General features: G+C 40.3%; 1 protein-coding gene across 2 annotated transcripts in view; it reads left to right on the top strand.

Moving 5' to 3' along the window:
- The window catches only part of stpg2 (sperm-tail PG-rich repeat containing 2), a 35421-nt gene extending 23767 nt beyond the window's left edge, over nucleotides 1–11654 (top strand). Inside the window, exons 8-10 of one of the 2 annotated variants that reach the window (XM_086174390.1) lie at nucleotides 4216–4363; nucleotides 6741–6829; nucleotides 10602–11654. In XM_086174390.1, coding sequence (XP_086030516.1) covers nucleotides 4216–4363; nucleotides 6741–6829; nucleotides 10602–10733 — 369 coding nt within the window. In that variant the 3' untranslated portion in view covers nucleotides 10734–11654. The remainder of the gene's footprint in view (nucleotides 1–4215; nucleotides 4364–6740; nucleotides 6830–10601) is intronic. The other variant, XM_086174391.1, reaches the window with a different exon arrangement.
- Nucleotides 11655–16662: the final 5008 nt, after the last annotated feature.

Below are 16662 nucleotides of genomic sequence, written 5' to 3'. Positions count from 1 at the left end.
TTCACGCTGACCTAATTTCTGCGGCCACATGCTGTGTTAGTGCGTCGACCCTGTGATGTCGTCACTGACACCCACTAGGAACATCTGTGAATGTGTGTGTCTGTATGTACACACAGACTCACACATACACAAACACACACATGCGCGTGCATGTGTCAAGTCATCTTCAATGCAGAACTAAGGGCGACAGTTTTCTCAGATCTTCGTCTCCCTGTGACTCCTCTTCCACCTGACACTGTTATCCTGTGAATGGCTGGAGAGGAAATGAGAGAAGGAGGGAGTGAAGGAAGGAGGGAGGTGAAGATAAGAAGAACAGCTGGAATCTTCCAGTTCTTGCCTCACCTCCCCCCCTGACTTCCCAATTTTCCAATATCAAAGCATCAATCTGACATTTCATAAAAAAAGGAGAAAAAAAATCCCCTCTGCCCTTGCTCATCTACACATGCCTTTTTCCCCTTATAGTTGTCTCCCTTCATTTTCTCCATTAGTTGTGATTTTCACCTTTTTAAAATTCTTTTTTAGCTTCTTGTCTGTCCGCCAATTACGTCTTTTTTTTCTTTCCTGGCGCCTCAGTTTTCATTTCCTCCCTGCTTTATTCCTTCTTATGCCGTACACTTCTTGCCTGCATGGGTCGCTCTCAGTCCCTGGGGGCTCCTGTTTTGATGCTTCATAAAATGTTTTAACGAATAAATAATAAGATACACACACACACACACACACACACACACACACACACACACACACATGAAATGCAAAAGCAGTGTAGAATGAGATTCCTGAGTAAATCAGCTTCAGCAACCATTGAAATTACATATTGTACCTTGAAAGTCCATCCCTATTTCCCCATTTCTATATATCACTATGAATTATAGATAGTAATATATTTAATATTGTATAATAAATGCATCAATGTCCCAATCTTTAAAATACAGCCCATATTTATAATAACAGGCAACAAATTATTTTTATTTATAAAAAAAAATCATATATGAAAGGGATTGCTTATAATAGATAACTATATCTTATAACAGTAGCCCTTTTTTTAAATATTTTTTCTGTACCCTGGCCGTCATTGTCAGCTGTTTCACTAGTTGCCTACATTGTGGACACTTCAAGAACCAATCACAGCAGTTTTAAAACTGTATATAAACCTCAGATTTTGGCGCAGACATAGGCGAGCGGTAATGAAATACACATACGCACACAATGTCATCTTGTTTACGGAACAAGCCTCTTCCATTTTTGCTGAGTCGGGTACCAGCGCTTCCTTTCTAACCTTGGGTTCTGCTCCCCCCTGCTGATCCTGCTTCAACCACTACCGGCACCTCCGATTTTTTTTTAGTTTCTGGAATAACAAACAAACAAACCAAAAAAAAAAAAAAAAAGCCAGTCAGTTTAGCTTTATCTCATCCGGAGCCAAATACTTAACTCTGATGTGGTGGGTTAATGAGGAAAAAGGTTCTTGACCACTCAACATTTGCCGCTATCTCGAGCCTGGTCACGCTTTTCTCCGCCTGGGTCGGCTGGTGTCAAGCGGCGCAGGCCTAAATGTCAGACCGTGACGTTCTCCCAGAGCTTTAATCAACCCAATCATTTCTGGTGACTCATCAATGTTTCACCAACGGGCCGGTGCGTGCACATCGTGTCTTGCTCAGAACCCCAGCACGCCCTTTTAAAACGCCCTTTCTTGACCTGAATGTCGGCTGATTTTTCTTAACGGCGTATTAATATTCATGTTTACAAGTCTCCCCGTGATCGTGTTGCCGCTTTTCTTTTTATATGTTGTGAAGCTTTTTTTAATATCCATCAACACCTGTCTGGCCAACATTATTACTGCGTCCAATCCAGAACTCCTGGGTGAGTCTGTAGACCTTATCGCCATCTATCCTATGTCAGACTGCAAACTCATTAATCATCGCTATTGTTGAGTCCCGGTTTAATAAAAAATAAAATAAAAATGCAGGAAAACTGATTGTGGATGAACAGGTTCGCTGTGTGGCATTGAAAGTCATTAATATGATAGTGGGAGATTCTATATCGTGATCTGAATCACATCTTGTTTCAGCCCAATGGCACAATCTGATTTATGTTTTTATCATTTTGTCTGTTGACGCCGAAACTATATTTAGTTCTGCAAAACTCGAGTCAATTAAAGTTGGTGTTTGCGAACGGCGTTCAAGACTTTTAAACTTTACAGTTTCATATCTTCACTCTTACATTTCAAATATAGTTGGTTGTGTAAATGTTCCTAAATTTCACAATAGGCTTTCTACTAACACTGCTGAGACTGTCCTTGTCCCAGTAGCTGACCCTTTTGTGAGTCTGATGCAGGTGGTCCTGTACTTTTTGTGCTCTTTAATTTGAGTGCAGCCTTCAACATTAGATTTTTCTCCTCCTCCCTTTTTGTTTTCTACCAACTTTTTTAGAGGAGTAGCGCTGAACTTAAATCAGGTCTCATCCATCTTTGCACTCAAAAATGATGCCAGCAACTCACTGAGTTTCAGGGATTTTAAGGACTATGACCAGATTTATTGTAATTGCTGCAAAGGAACATGTTCTTTCTGACCAACTGTCGATGCTTCTTTCAGTGGGTAGTGTTTTTCCCCTCATTAGTGTCCTGAAGAATCACAATAGCCACTGGGATCGGGGCTTTGTCTTTGCTTAGTAAGGGGAAATGCATTGGTGCAGGTTGTAATTTAAAGCACCGTGACACTGTCAAGCAGAAAAGTGTGACACAAATATCCAGGACTAAACACACATTTAAAGGATTTCTATTTATGTGCGCAATAATACGCTGCATACCTACATAGTATTAACACTGTTATCATACTTTTCCCCAGCTAATGCTCAGTGTGTCCACGAGATGAGGATCTGTTTCTTTTGTTGTGCGTAATCGTCTTCCTGATCTATTACCTAATAGTCTTTTAATGTGCTGTTCCTTAATCATGTTTGTTTTTTGAACCAGTCGAGACTTTCCGTTCGGAGAGGATGATGTTAAATGACGTGGCGTCTGCATTGGTGATTTTCAGTGAAAAGGCAAACGGTCTGTTCTGACTCATTGTTTGTTTGCGTTGCTATAAAGGCCTATTAGACAAGTATATCTGCCAGGAAGTGGACCCGCAGTTGCCGTCATGATATAGTATGATACACTGAATTGTGTACATCATTATCAGCAAGCTGGAGATGCTGTTTAGGTAGTCTTATTACCGCACACCACAGTTATTTACCCTTCTGTTTTTGTAATCAAATTATCTCTTTCATAATTTTGGCCATTTATTTTCTTTCTCTTCTGTTTTGTTTATCAAATCTCCGAACTGAGGGGAAAAATTATACAAAAAAAAAACCTTCCTTCATCGCTCAGCAGTTGATTTTTGTCATTTTATTTTTGTCAAGTTTTGTTTTGACATTCTGGCTTCCCTGGCAAATTGTTATTTCATTATCTTCCACCTTTTCCTCAACCAAGATCTTTTCAGCCAAATGAAGCATAAATACTGTAATTTCTGTCTATTAGGCCTGGTGTACTGTTTCAACCCTCTCTTATAAGTTCAGGTTACATTCAGACATATTTACATCATCATCGAATCATATTTGAAATTGCTCCAGTAATTTGATTTTGGCGACGATTTGGATGGCCTGCGACCTTAAAAAAAAAAAAAAATCAACAGATGCGTTGCTTCACACAAACAGCTTATGTGGGTATCCAGGGCTAACATGAGCTCAATCTACAGCTGTGCCTAATTCTTTCCACAATGTTGATGGTACACAAGCCCGAATTTTGTCCTTAATGCTCTGAAATAATCATCGTCTCTGGCTCTGTCACAAAATGTCTTTTTTTTTGCAACCCACAAGAGGACAAACAATTCCACTTTCTCGTAATGAGAAGGACTGCTTCAAATAGAACACACCCACACACAAAAGTTTATTTTGTCAAGTTATGTCTCAACTACCTCTGACTGTGGGTAATAAAGTGCTCCATTATTTTTTGGTTTTCTGCAGGGAAAGTCAGTGTTTACAGCGTTAAATTTAAGAGCAACGCTCCTCTCACTTTGATTACTGGAATACTATTAATCATTGAATTTTAAACTGTACTGCACACATGGTGCACTTCAGTGTTTTTCTGTTTGTTCCCGACCGAAGACGGTCATATTTTTCAGTTTTCATTCCCCTTTCTAACTTGAACTCTTCATCTCGTAACCTTTGATATCCATCCATTAGAGGTTTGGTCCTCTGAAAGAAGCATCGCCTCCTGTTGGCACATATAATGACCCGCGCTGTGCGCTGGAACTGTTGAAGAGAACTGCAGCGGTGAAGAAAACCCCATTTGGCATCAGTGCAGGGCGCTTCCCTTCTAACCTCAAAAAAAGTGCGTGCCATTTTTGTTTCTAAAATGTTTGTATGGTGTATTCCACTTTTATATGCAAAGTTTTTTTTTTTTTATTTTGCTACAATGTTCCTTTATTTAGCTGTGTGTGTGTCTCTGTGTGTGTGTTTGTTTGTGTGTGTGTTAAAGACAGGCTAGGACACATTTGGTGACTATTAGAACACAATTTGACGAGGCTGTTGCATAGTTTTAGGATTACAGAATTAACTGGGCTCAGGCTCATTTTGGTGGTATTATCCCAGAGGGTGTTGAAGACCACCTACACAAGGCCTGGTGGAAGCATAACCCCACCAATTGAAAGATGCTTAAAAAGAAACAAGGACCCGACAAGGTTGCCATGAGGATAGAATGAGGAAAAGTGTAGGGGAAAGAATTTGATTGGTGGTGTTTGTACGAGGTGTTTAAAGGACCTACAACAACCAGTTCAACACAGGGAGCGAGACAAAATCTCTTTTTGGGGTGGAGGATTATCCCCTCTCAGAAGGACACAAAGGAAACAATGATGTATTAATATGATGTTTTCTTTCTTCACCCCTTGTGAACCAACTTGATGGTTGAAAACTCCAAGAAGGTGGAAAACTTACTCCGAAGCCTCACAGTTACCAAAGATGTCAGTGCTCCAAGTCGAGGCAAAATGGGAAACTGAAAGAAAGTGGGGGTGATATCTCTTTGATTGTATTTGTTTAGAGTGAAAGAACTAAAAAATATCAACTTCAGTCATTCATGCGTCCATCAAAAGAGATACGCTTTAAATACACATTCATCTTAAATGGGATCTGCTTACAGAATAGGCACAGTCTTCTTGCAACAGTTTGTCTGGAAGAACTGAAGGGGGATTCTGGGGGGCGTGAATAAAACTGGCACCAGTATGTCAGCTGGGACTTCATCTAAGTACATTGGCAGTCTCAAGACTGCAATGATTTTAGGAGTTCATTTTTTTTTTTCTTTTGCGTTAAAATTTAGTTACTTTCATACCGGCTTCTGTCAGGGATTAGTCCACTTGGGCAAAAAGGAGAATTTGGCAAAGGTTTTCGTTTTTGTGTGTGAGCACGTCTGTTTATTACAAAAAATATTGTAAAAACAAAAAAAAACATCCAAACATAAATCTTGTCAAAATGAGATTAAGCTTCAAACCACAGCACTGAACATACATGTAGAAAAATTAATTCCATTCTGCTTTGGTGGAAAATTACCTGGATTGTAGTGACACTGCAATGTTTCACCACTGATGTCGGTTGTTACGCTTTCAAATTCACTGAACAATATTTGAATAGCAGCTCAACCCAGTAGCTAGAATTTCAGGTCCAAAAAAAACATCTATTTACCTCAGCTTTTTCTTAAGAACCAGTGAGAAGATATTGACTGTTAAAAAGTCCAGCATCCTGCTATTAACCAAAGCAATTTCACACGCACACATGATGCTGTGCTTCTGAGCTGAAATATATACATATAAATAAATGATAGCATAGATTTCATGTGAAGTCTGGAGTTGCGTAGACATCCTTGCCATTACAAGTCAATAAAGCTTCCGTGGGCTGAATTATATAGTGCTTTTATTCAACAGTTCTCCGAGTGCTCGGTGACATTGCCTCCTAATCACCCCTCCACAGTCCCATTCACACAGTGACTCTGGCAAGAGCTGCCACGCCAGAAACTGGCATCTGAAGCAGCGTCAGGATTCAATGTCTTGCTCAAGGACACTTGAACAGGAGGGAACTGGCAATTAAACTGCTAGCCCAGACAGATGAGCCTCTCTAATTCCTACATCATAGCTCAATTTTTGCACGGTAAATTAATAAACTTTCTCATATTGGTTTAAGAAGTTTTGATGGAGGGTAAGTGATTCTGGTGATTCTGTAAGCTACCGGTGGAGGATTTGAAGTCAGCACCGGGACACTTGTATGTATTTCAAGAAGTGCGTTCCTTCTCTGTATTTCGTCCAGGTCTCATGTCCTGTGATATTTCTGAACAGGAGGTAAGCTCAAGAGAGTTTCAGAAAGGCTTTTTAGATAGAACCAAAAATGGATGCTTTGGCTCTGCTTCACGACCCAACTGCATCTTCCCCAACAAGGCTTCAAAAGGGGTTCTAAATCCAGGACACAATCAGGTAGAATGGTGTCGTGAAGTCATTAATGAATTTATATTCTTGCTGGTGTGTCGACATCTTTTTTTTGTCTCTTGTTTTATTTTCTACTTTCTAGAAATACTTTTCTGAACTTGAAGTTCGCTGCACTCATCCGAACCTTTATTAAGTGTACATATAAAACATGGATATCCCCTTTACCACGTCTTAATGCATTATAGTTAATTGTATCTCTGTGCAAATGATGCATTCTTTTGTTTGTTTCCCCCCCGACAGAAAAGGGGACAGAGGAGAACTGCAAGAAGCAAAACACGACTGTGTTCAAATCAGCCACGGAGCGTCTGACATTATCACTGCTGGCAAAAGTAAGTCTCATTCTTTGTATCCTGTTTTTCTTGCTCTTCACAAAATAGCCTTTGTGTCACTCCTTTCATTCCCGTACAAACTTTGTGTTGCTGGAACCTGCTCACAAAGGGACATTAAGATGTTGTAAGAGTCATCACATGCCAAGCTTTTTTTTTTTACGTTTATAAATGGGACATCACAGCATTAGAGTCTGACGCACAACGGGAAGGACCTGAATTCCGGCTGTGAATCTTTTCTTCTTTTCTTCTTTCTCCAAAGAAACAAAACACATATTGTGGTCATTATTTTCTCACCAGGTCCCTTCTTTATTCCTCTTTGTTTGTTCTCCTACAGCTAGTGGGGATAGAAAATCAAAAATTCTCCAGTAAAATCAAACGTTCACTCTGTAATTATCCGTGTCTTACAAGTTTTTTTCTTGGGATACTTATTTGTAGTATTTATGATGGAAATGCTCAGATTAAACCAAGTAAATGTATAGTATATACACTACACGGCCAAAAGTATTCGCTCACCTGCCTTGACTCACATGTACTCAAGTGACATCCCATTCCTAATCCCTAGGGTTCAATATGACGTCGGTCCACCCTTTGCAGCTGTAACAGCTTCAACTCCTCTGGGAAGGCTATGCACGAGGTTCAGGAGTGTGTTTATGGGAATCTCTGACCATTATTCCAGAAGCGCATTTGTGAGGTCACACACTAATGTTGGACAAGAATGGCCGGCTCTCAGTCTCCCCTCTAATTCATCCCAAAGGTGTCCTTTTGGGTCGAGGTCGGGACTCAGTGCAAGACAGTCAGGTTCATCCACACCAGACTCTGTCATCCATGTTCATTGTAGACCTTGCTTTGTGAACTGGTCATGTTGGAAAAGGAAGGGGGGCAGCTGCAAACTGATCCCACAAAGTTTGGAGCATGGCATTGTCCAAAATGTCTTGGTATACTGGGGCCTCCAGAATTCCTTTCACTGGAATTAAGGGGTCAAGCCAAGATCCTGAAAATCAACCCAGCACCATAACACCCCCTCTGCCAAACCTCACACTTGCACAATGCAGTCGGACTCGTGCATCAGATTACCAGATGGAGAAGCGTGAAAGTTGGCAAGATGCGCCTCAGCATCCGCTGACCCCGCTCCGTCACTTTACGTGGCCCAACACTTCGTGGCTGAGTTGCTGTCATCCCCACAGCTGACTGTGGAATAGTTGGGGGAAAATTTCACGACTGGATTTGTTGCACTGGTGGCATCCTATCACAGTTCCACACTGGCATTCACTGAGCTCCCGAGAGCGACCCATTCTTTCACAAATGTTTATAAAAACAGTCTGCATGCCTAGGTGCTTGATTCTATACACCTGTGGCCAAGGAACTGATTGGAACACCCGTTTCTGGGTTTTTGGATGGGTGAGCAAATACTTTTGGCCTTATAGTGCGTGTTTGTTTGTCAAGGTTCCTTGGGGTGCAAGGAATTCTTGGATTTTTTTACCTGGAATTGAGCGGGAACAGTAGTTGCACTGCAGGCTTGTGTGGCCTGGCTGTGGCCGACAACAGCTATTGCTTATTAAACGGACATTTTACTGTCAACCAGGTGTTTTCCCTGACTAAAACGCTACAATATATATAATATGCAATATATATCCATACCTTGTATTGGTAGGTGTGTGGTGACCAGCCCTGACAAAAACACACATCCCTGTCTAGAGTTCAAATAGGAGTTCTTCAACAGGGTTGAAACGGGTAGTGTTGAGGCGAGACTGTGCGTGTTAATGTCCCAAACAATGTCTGATGAAAATGAACTGGGAAAGATCCCAGATTAATTACCTGGGCTGTTTTGGCTTCTGGTCAGCGCTGTAGGATTGGAGGATAGGATTGCATGACGTAGAAGAGAATATGAGATATGATGATTTCATTCAAAACCGCATTCCGTGATCATCTCCGGATGACAACGTGAGTTGTCATCAATGATTGAGTTTCTGACTCCCTTTTCTTTTCTGGTTTCGGAGCTTTAGAAATAACACATTCACTGTACGAGTTTAATCATTCACGAAAAATGAATTCTCAATGGATTACTTTTTGGATATACTGCTTGTCATGACATCAGTTTGTAGCTTTTATGCATATCAGTGACATAACCACCGCACAACAATATGTGCCACTCATGGTGACACCCACTGAGTCAGCAACACCAACCAAATAAGGCAACATATGCCGCTCTTATGGGCACTTCCAAATAACCCAGCTGTCGTTGCTGTAAACCCCCCGCTTTACTCAGAGGGATGCAGCGACAGTGCAAATTGCGCTGAAAACAAATAGTAACCACTGAATGCCCCACGATGCTGATCTCCCTTTGGAATGAACACATTTACATGATCTAGAATTTAATGTGGTTCATGCATCTAAACAGCGGAAATCATTCAATATTCATTGCACAACATAAGTGATGTTTTGCAAGGATTATGTCAAGGGGTTGTACACTTGTAACACTGCAGTATATTACTGTGCACATCCTTTTCTCACTGTTTTCCCTGAATTATTTGCATACTACATGTCTACAGGTTTATTGAGGAATGTGAAAAGTGTAGACAAATGCATTTACATAATTAAATTCCTTATCGCAGCATCTGCGGCTTGTTTTTAAGGACCAATAATATAAAACATTTTCCATGTTTGTTGACAGGGAGCTGGCCGGTCTTGTTGTTGTAGCGTTGAAAGGAAGCAACAGAAGCACCATATGTCACGAAGCTCGCATATGTCTGACTACGGGTCTCTCCAGGCGAAAAGTAGCCCTGATTTTTACCAGTGAGCGCGGACATTTTGGTGGAAGAAAAGAAATAGAAAAAACAAAAAAATATAATAAAATAGCTTGTGTGACTTGACTTTACAGACACGGTCCAACCTTTCTATTTCCCCGCCCTGTCTGGCTTTTGATTTCTTTCTGGCCAGTTCCTCTGAGTGCTTCATGCAGAAGATCTGAGGGCACTTGTACCGGCTCCATGCAGAGACTCCTTTATGACCAGTTAATGAAAAATCGCCTCGGGACAACTTAGCCGTATAGTAGTTAGCCACATGCTGCGCTGCAGCCCAAGATGTATCCGTGGTAACGGTTCCCCACTGGGACAAATATTAAAAGTGTCTTATCAGGAGACAATCATGATCTTAAGAAGGGACTAAGACAAGAAGGAAAAGAGGATTAGCAAGAAAGCGTGTCTTCATCACTGGGTTCATGTTTGGGTTCTTCTATTTTCTGTGCTTTAAAAAAAGCTGCAGGAAAATGACTGCATGGTTGTCGGCGAAAGTTTCACCTGTTCACTTTGGAAGAAAATGAAAGGGGGCTTTGCGATGCATTACATAGAAGGGAGGTTTTTTTTTGATCATTTGATTACTTTCAAAGATGATGTATCAAAGTTTTTCCATTTTTTAATGTATGATCTTATTTAAGAGATCTTGTATTTGTTTGACAATGGATTTCTGTCGTACCAAGTCCAAAGTATTTCATGAAACTTTATTATTATCAAAAACTTTGAATCACAGAGAGCAACCAAATATCCTGATAGTGCATTTGATCAATTTTTCTTTTCTGAGAGGTGGATGAGCAAAGTAGTTTGTCACGTGAAAGCAAGTAATCACTCCTTCCTTCCTTCCTTCCTTCCTTCCTTCCTTCCTTCCTTCCTTCCTTCCTTCCTTCCTTCCTTCCTTCCTTCCTTCCTTCCTTCCTTCCTTCCTTCCTTCCTTCCTCCCTTCCTTCCTTCCTTCTCTATACCGCTTCTCCTGCACTCAGGGTCGCAGTGGGGCTGGAGCCGATCCCAGCTGTCATTGGGCGAGAAGCGAGAAGCGCCAGTTGATCACAGGGCCACATATTGTGACGTACAACCACTCACTCTGTCATTCAGACGGCCGGGAAATTGGTTAACCTGGAGTCATGTTTTTTGGATTGTTGGAGGAAAGTGAAGAACAAGCCATGCAGACAACATGCAAACTCGGCATACAAAGGCCTCTGTCGGAATTAAACCCGGGACCTTTCTCCTGTGATTGCACTTTCACCTGTTCCCTTTCTCTCTCAAATGCAGAAACACACTTGTGTCAGGATGGTCACACTACCACCAAAAAATGCTGCCCTATGTCTTACTTCACTGTTCTGTCCATTTCATTTCCTCCTTTTTTTACCCTCGTTCACATTCAACACCCCATTTTCTCCTGTTTCTGCTCTCTACCTCATGATTTCTCCCCCCTTCCCTCTGGGCAACCCATCAGATAATGGCCTTTCCGTTGCACAGTCAGTGGGATTCCCTCTAGCAGGGCTAGAAGAGAAATAAAATGTGGAATTTAAAATGGGTGTGCTTTTTTAAAAAAAAAAAAAAAAAAAAAAAGACAATGGAATTCCTCTCACCTATAGATTGGTGAAATATTGCCCTGTCCCTTGAAGGGACGAGAGGGTGTTTTGTCAGTTGTTACAAATAGGTTTCTGCCTGTTTGTCATTTCTGTCAATTTGATTCTGTTACCAGTTATGTTGAGATTAATAGAGGTCCTGATGGATGTTGTTTGCCATACAGATTGAGCGTGCGGGTTTGTCAATGGAAAGGGTTAGAAGTAGCTTGATTTGGTGGTATTATCTTGATTTACGTGTCAAAATAATCTGTTAAACCCCTAAAACATCACAATCAAATATCAACGATGACCTTTCTTATTAACAAATTTGTGGTATTTTAAGCTTTAACAAATGGATTGTGATCTAATTTTTGTACACAAAGTTGAATTAAAATGTTTTCAGGCAAATCAAATGCAAACTTCAGTCTAAATATAGGGAACTGAATTTTCATTTCATTATGTTATTATAACCAGATTTTTTTTTTCATTTGAACAGACAATGTAGCAAGGAGTTGCAGTATAATATTTTCATAAAAGTTTGCTGGCCGATGCAAGTAATAATGAAGAGCAAGCAATAATGTCTGTCCCGGCGAAAAAGGATTTCGCTCTATCTACACTTGTATCTGTGTCACAGACAATGGCCGAGCCTTTCCAATTCTCTTTCTTTAGTGTAACTGACAATATGGAATCCTACAGATGATACTGAAACCCTTTTTTTATTCTTTTATTCCATGGTCCATGGGCAGGGATTCAAGCCGGACGATCAAAGCACCGATCGTTTTGAAAAATAATCACGAAAACAAAGAGAGTGCATTTCCACCGTTCTCTAAGATAATTAATGAAGTAATAGACTTAATTGCAATGGCACTGCATGAAATGACTTGCGGTTGATTATAAATGCTATCGGTTTGACCGCTACACAACAAATACCAACCCAGATCTGTGCAATTATAAGACAGTACTCGACGTCACTCTTTTCGTAAAAACACAGACACGTGAAATGCAAAACGAAATTGCATTTTCAGACTTTCAAAACACAACGGATCGAGCAGGGTCGCCGCCGGTGCAGACGTCCCAAGGCTTAATCGTAGATTCGGCAATCAGAGGCATTTATGTAAAAAGTGGCAACAAGTGATTTCGGTTGTCTTCGACAACAGTGGCACAAAATTTTAAAACGCGAGTGGGAGGCGGTGATGAGCGGGGCGCGTACAGTAAAAGAGCCGGGGAGAGGAAGAGGAGGAGAAAGGCCCAGAGGAAACCTGCGACCGCTGTGTCGGTTAGATTCCTGCGAAAGGATCGTGTTCTCCATTACAAAGCACATCTAGGCGTGCAGTGAACTGTGTCAAGTACTGAGGCATTAAAGGAAACCCACATTAATGGCGTACATGTCAAAAAAATGACTATAATGCTTCCAGGAAAATAACAAACCGCAAATCGGCGGAGGAGAGGTGGGGAATATGACAAAAAAAATAAACAAAAAAAGGGGGGAGCCGTAAAACGGCAATGAATTGCAGACGGGGAAAAGGAAAGATTGTGTTTATGTGCTAAAAACTATAGGCTCTGTCTGAGATTATTTCAATAAATGTCTAGAATCTAAACGTAGGCTTTTATTAAAAAGGAACGGCAGCAACCTCGCACTCTGCACACGAGGAGAGAATAAACTCAAGAATAGCAATCAAAGAGGCAGAAATCTATGGGGGGGGTGGGCGGTGAGAGAGTGACACTAAAATTGAAGTCCTGAAATGAGTCAGGATTAGATGCTGATGGCGAAAGAGAAATACAAATGACAAAGACAAAGAGGCAATGAAATAACGAGAAACATTGCTTTGGTTCTACAGAGAGAAAGATCATAAATAAATAAATGCCATGTGAGGCAAACAAAGAATTTGACAGTTGCATGGAAGGTAATGCCCTGGGCAAGATATTTCTGAAGTATCTAGGATAGAAAAGTATTCAGTGAGCCACAGTTTGTCACTTATTGACTTTTTGTCTTTGTGTTTCATTGCATTTTTATGACATATTCATGGACGCATAATGGCATGTCACAGTGCAGTCTGTATTTATGGGAGATAAGGGAGTCGGATGATGAAAGAAAAAGAACAAAAACGGGAAAATGAAGTTATATATGGATTTTACTGTCAGCTGTCAAGGTAATGATGATGATGTGAGTCCCTGCTGAGGACTCAAGTGCAGCGACACACACACACATACACACACACACACACACACACACACACAGACACACATTATTCATATGCAGAGGTATGGTTATGTCCATTGCAAGTAAACTCTTTATATGTTAATGTACATGTTGTACATGCATGTTAGATAATGTGATAATTTGTATTATAGTACTTTACACTGCAGTTAAACTCTTGTATCTAAGTGATCTTATGAGCTCAGTAATGGGCTTACCTGACAGTTGCAGTGTGGATTTCATCGGTCCCGTGGGTTTCGGTGTATTCACAGAAAAAAAACTAACCAAACATTTAAAAAACGGAAATTAGCAATTGAAATTAAATCATTTTTATTTTCATATAACTTCTATTATAATAGTGTCTTATGAGAGTTCATTTGATCTGAGAAAAGACAGAAAACAGAAGGATCTTTCTCAGAGCCCCATCTATCTGCGGTATTTATAAGAAGTAAAAACCTCTCTATATGCCAAGATAGTTCTCAGGTTGACTAAGGTGCTCCACACTCTTGGGAAGTCTTTTCTTCAAACAGGCTCCAGCTATTCTACTCATATTTTAGAGTTTTCCCCGTATTTCCACGATACAAGACCATTTCAAAGACTTGTGGTAAAAATCATTACTTATGACGGTACAGTCAGCTCACTGATTAAACATACGTTCACGAGAGGAAATTTCATAAATCGGATATCATACGGTTAATACAAATCGCTCAAAAAATACAGCTTTATTTGAATATACATATTCACCGTTGAAATGATTTATTTCACAACAGTCGGTTTTAGAGAAACTGTCCAGTGCTTACATTGGGAACGTGAAACACCTGTTGCTCCTCACCGGTTATGGTAAAAATATATTTACGGGTTAATGGAAGGTTTGAACAATCAGTGGTAGAATAGGATTTCTTAGAAATGTATATTATATTTTTTTCATATTTTTGTACTTTCACAAATAATAGTGGTTTTGGTATTTTAGTCTGATTTACCATTTAGCTCTCTTTTCAAGTCCATAGCGTACAGGTGATTTTTCTCCCCTATTTGTAGTCTCTAAATGGGCTTTAGCTCTTTTTGTCTTTCATTCATGGTATGATTTAGGTGGAAATGCATTCAAATAAAAATGAGTCACTGGCTTAAGAGAAAAAAAGAGCTATATTGTTCCCCTCCTTGTATGGTTTTTTGGGGAATTATGGTTGGTTCTGACCTGGTGATGCAGGTGTTCGGTATCAGAAGTAAGACCACAATTTTATTATGGGAGAATGGTAGACAATACGAAAGCACAATAATATGAGTTGTTTTTCCAATTTCAGAGGTGCTAGATTTATGAACATGATATTAAAGTGAATCAGGCTCTCACTGATTGGACCAAAGCTAATTTCTGAGCTGACCTGGTCTTTCAATTAAGTTGTGGTAATTTTAATTTCCTGCCATGATATAAAGTGATATGAATCAAATTAAAAAATATTCTTAAATATAACTAGATATTCACACCAATCTGCCTCCCCCCATTGAAAATTAAGGTTGAAGATTAACGTGACTGTCTTGTATTTAAAAGGAGAAAAGCGAAACACAGGTAATGAGACAGAAAAAGAATAACAGACTGGTTTTATGTTAAGTTACAGATGGAAAAACCTGACTGTGTTGCATTTTTTAGATTTTATGAAGTGTTGTTATTGCTTGGAGGAAAATACCACGCAGGCTGTGGAAATTAATTTTTCTCCCTCCTCTTGGTTTCCCTGTGAAAACCTGGTTACTGTCGCTGTCCTGTTGCCTTGGTTTTCTAAAACAAGCTAACAGCAAATAAAGCATGTTTCTCCGACAAGAAGACATACGACTTGCAAGAGCGATATAGAGATGTAATCTTACTTTCAGATTTGCATATTTAAGATTTAAATAAACTATGTATTCTTGGCCGCCTCATGTGCTAAAAAGCCACCTGTTGCATAGCGACAATTGAACAACACAAGACTGTAATACCCATTTCAGAGTCGGCCAAGTAATTAATTATCTTTGGAAGTTCTTCAACATTGGCAACCATTTTCCTTCGCAATGAAGGAAATGTTGATTCGTAAATCCGGGAAGATCCAAGCGTTAACCTTTTCCTGTTGGATTCCTGACTGTAGTTGGGGAACAGAGGAGCCTCTCTCTGCAGGGCTGAAGATGATTTTCCCTCCACGGTCGACCCCCTTTACTCGGTGATGAGGGAGCACACAGGAGACTTCTCTAATAGCCGTGTATTTTTTCTCACCACGTCCGATCTACCGCAAGAGCCGCCTTATGTGGTAGAAGTCATCATCCGCCCCTTAAACTGCTTTCTTTTTCCGACTTGAACACGGGAACTCCGCCCTTATTGCCGAGCACGTCTTTCCAGGAAACACAAACTCAATAGAGATCGAGCAATTAACCAGCCGTCAACAGAGCGATTTATGGATGAGACGCTCAAATGTGCATTCAAGTTGCAACAAACTGAAATCTATAAGCTTTCTTTCTTATTAATGCTCGGCATCAGACACGGAGAATGAAGTTGGACGCGTATTTCACTTTTTACACCACTCTGTGTTGTATGTGAAGGGAATGCATTTGCGTGACATGCGTGGCCGCCGCCAAAGTAGTTATTTTTTCACAATATGAAACAAGTAGATACGAAGAACTGGGGAAAAAATAGGTGACACTTGGATAAAGGAAAATCATTCGAAACACATTTTCAGACTGAAATAAAGAGGGAAGCCTGTCAGAAACATTTTTGTTTCTGCTGGCAGTTTGCCTGTGTGCGATTTGTTTAAATATAATTTATATCGATCTGCTCTTGAGAATATTCATTCACATTTTAGAGGCTGGATCTGGTTTGGATTTACTTATTTGACAATAATAGAATAATTCTATTGTTGTCGGCAATTCTATTAGAATTGCCAGCGGATGCACGTGGGCGTCTGTGACCCTCTCCGGTACAAAGATCATTATTCAAGTAAATTCAAACTTTTAAAACTTACAGACAGGATCGGACAAAGAGAGATGTGAGACGGCGTGGACTCGGTGATTTAACACCGTCTTCATCTATTTTTAGGATCACGTTTCACCTACGTGGACAGTTTTTCTCCTTTCCTGCGTTCTACTCCTTTAATTCATCGCCCAGTCTGTCTATCATTTTCCCATCGCAATTTTATCCGCCGGTGTTTCTATCTTGATTCAAATCCATATTTTTTCAAACGTTATTTAGACTCCGATCATTTCCGGGCTATTTCTTCCTTTCTTTCTTCCCCAGGCGAAGTTGGCCCATGTAGCAAA

This window comes from Fistularia commersonii, chromosome 26 (assembly GCF_037954325.1).
Source record: "Fistularia commersonii isolate RoL2024-O1a breed Wild chromosome 26, RoL_Fcom_v1.0, whole genome shotgun sequence".
NCBI lineage: Eukaryota > Metazoa > Chordata > Actinopteri > Syngnathiformes > Fistulariidae > Fistularia > Fistularia commersonii.
The sequence above is the reverse complement of the archived record's forward strand: the minus strand, read 5'-3'. Positions and strand labels throughout refer to the sequence as shown.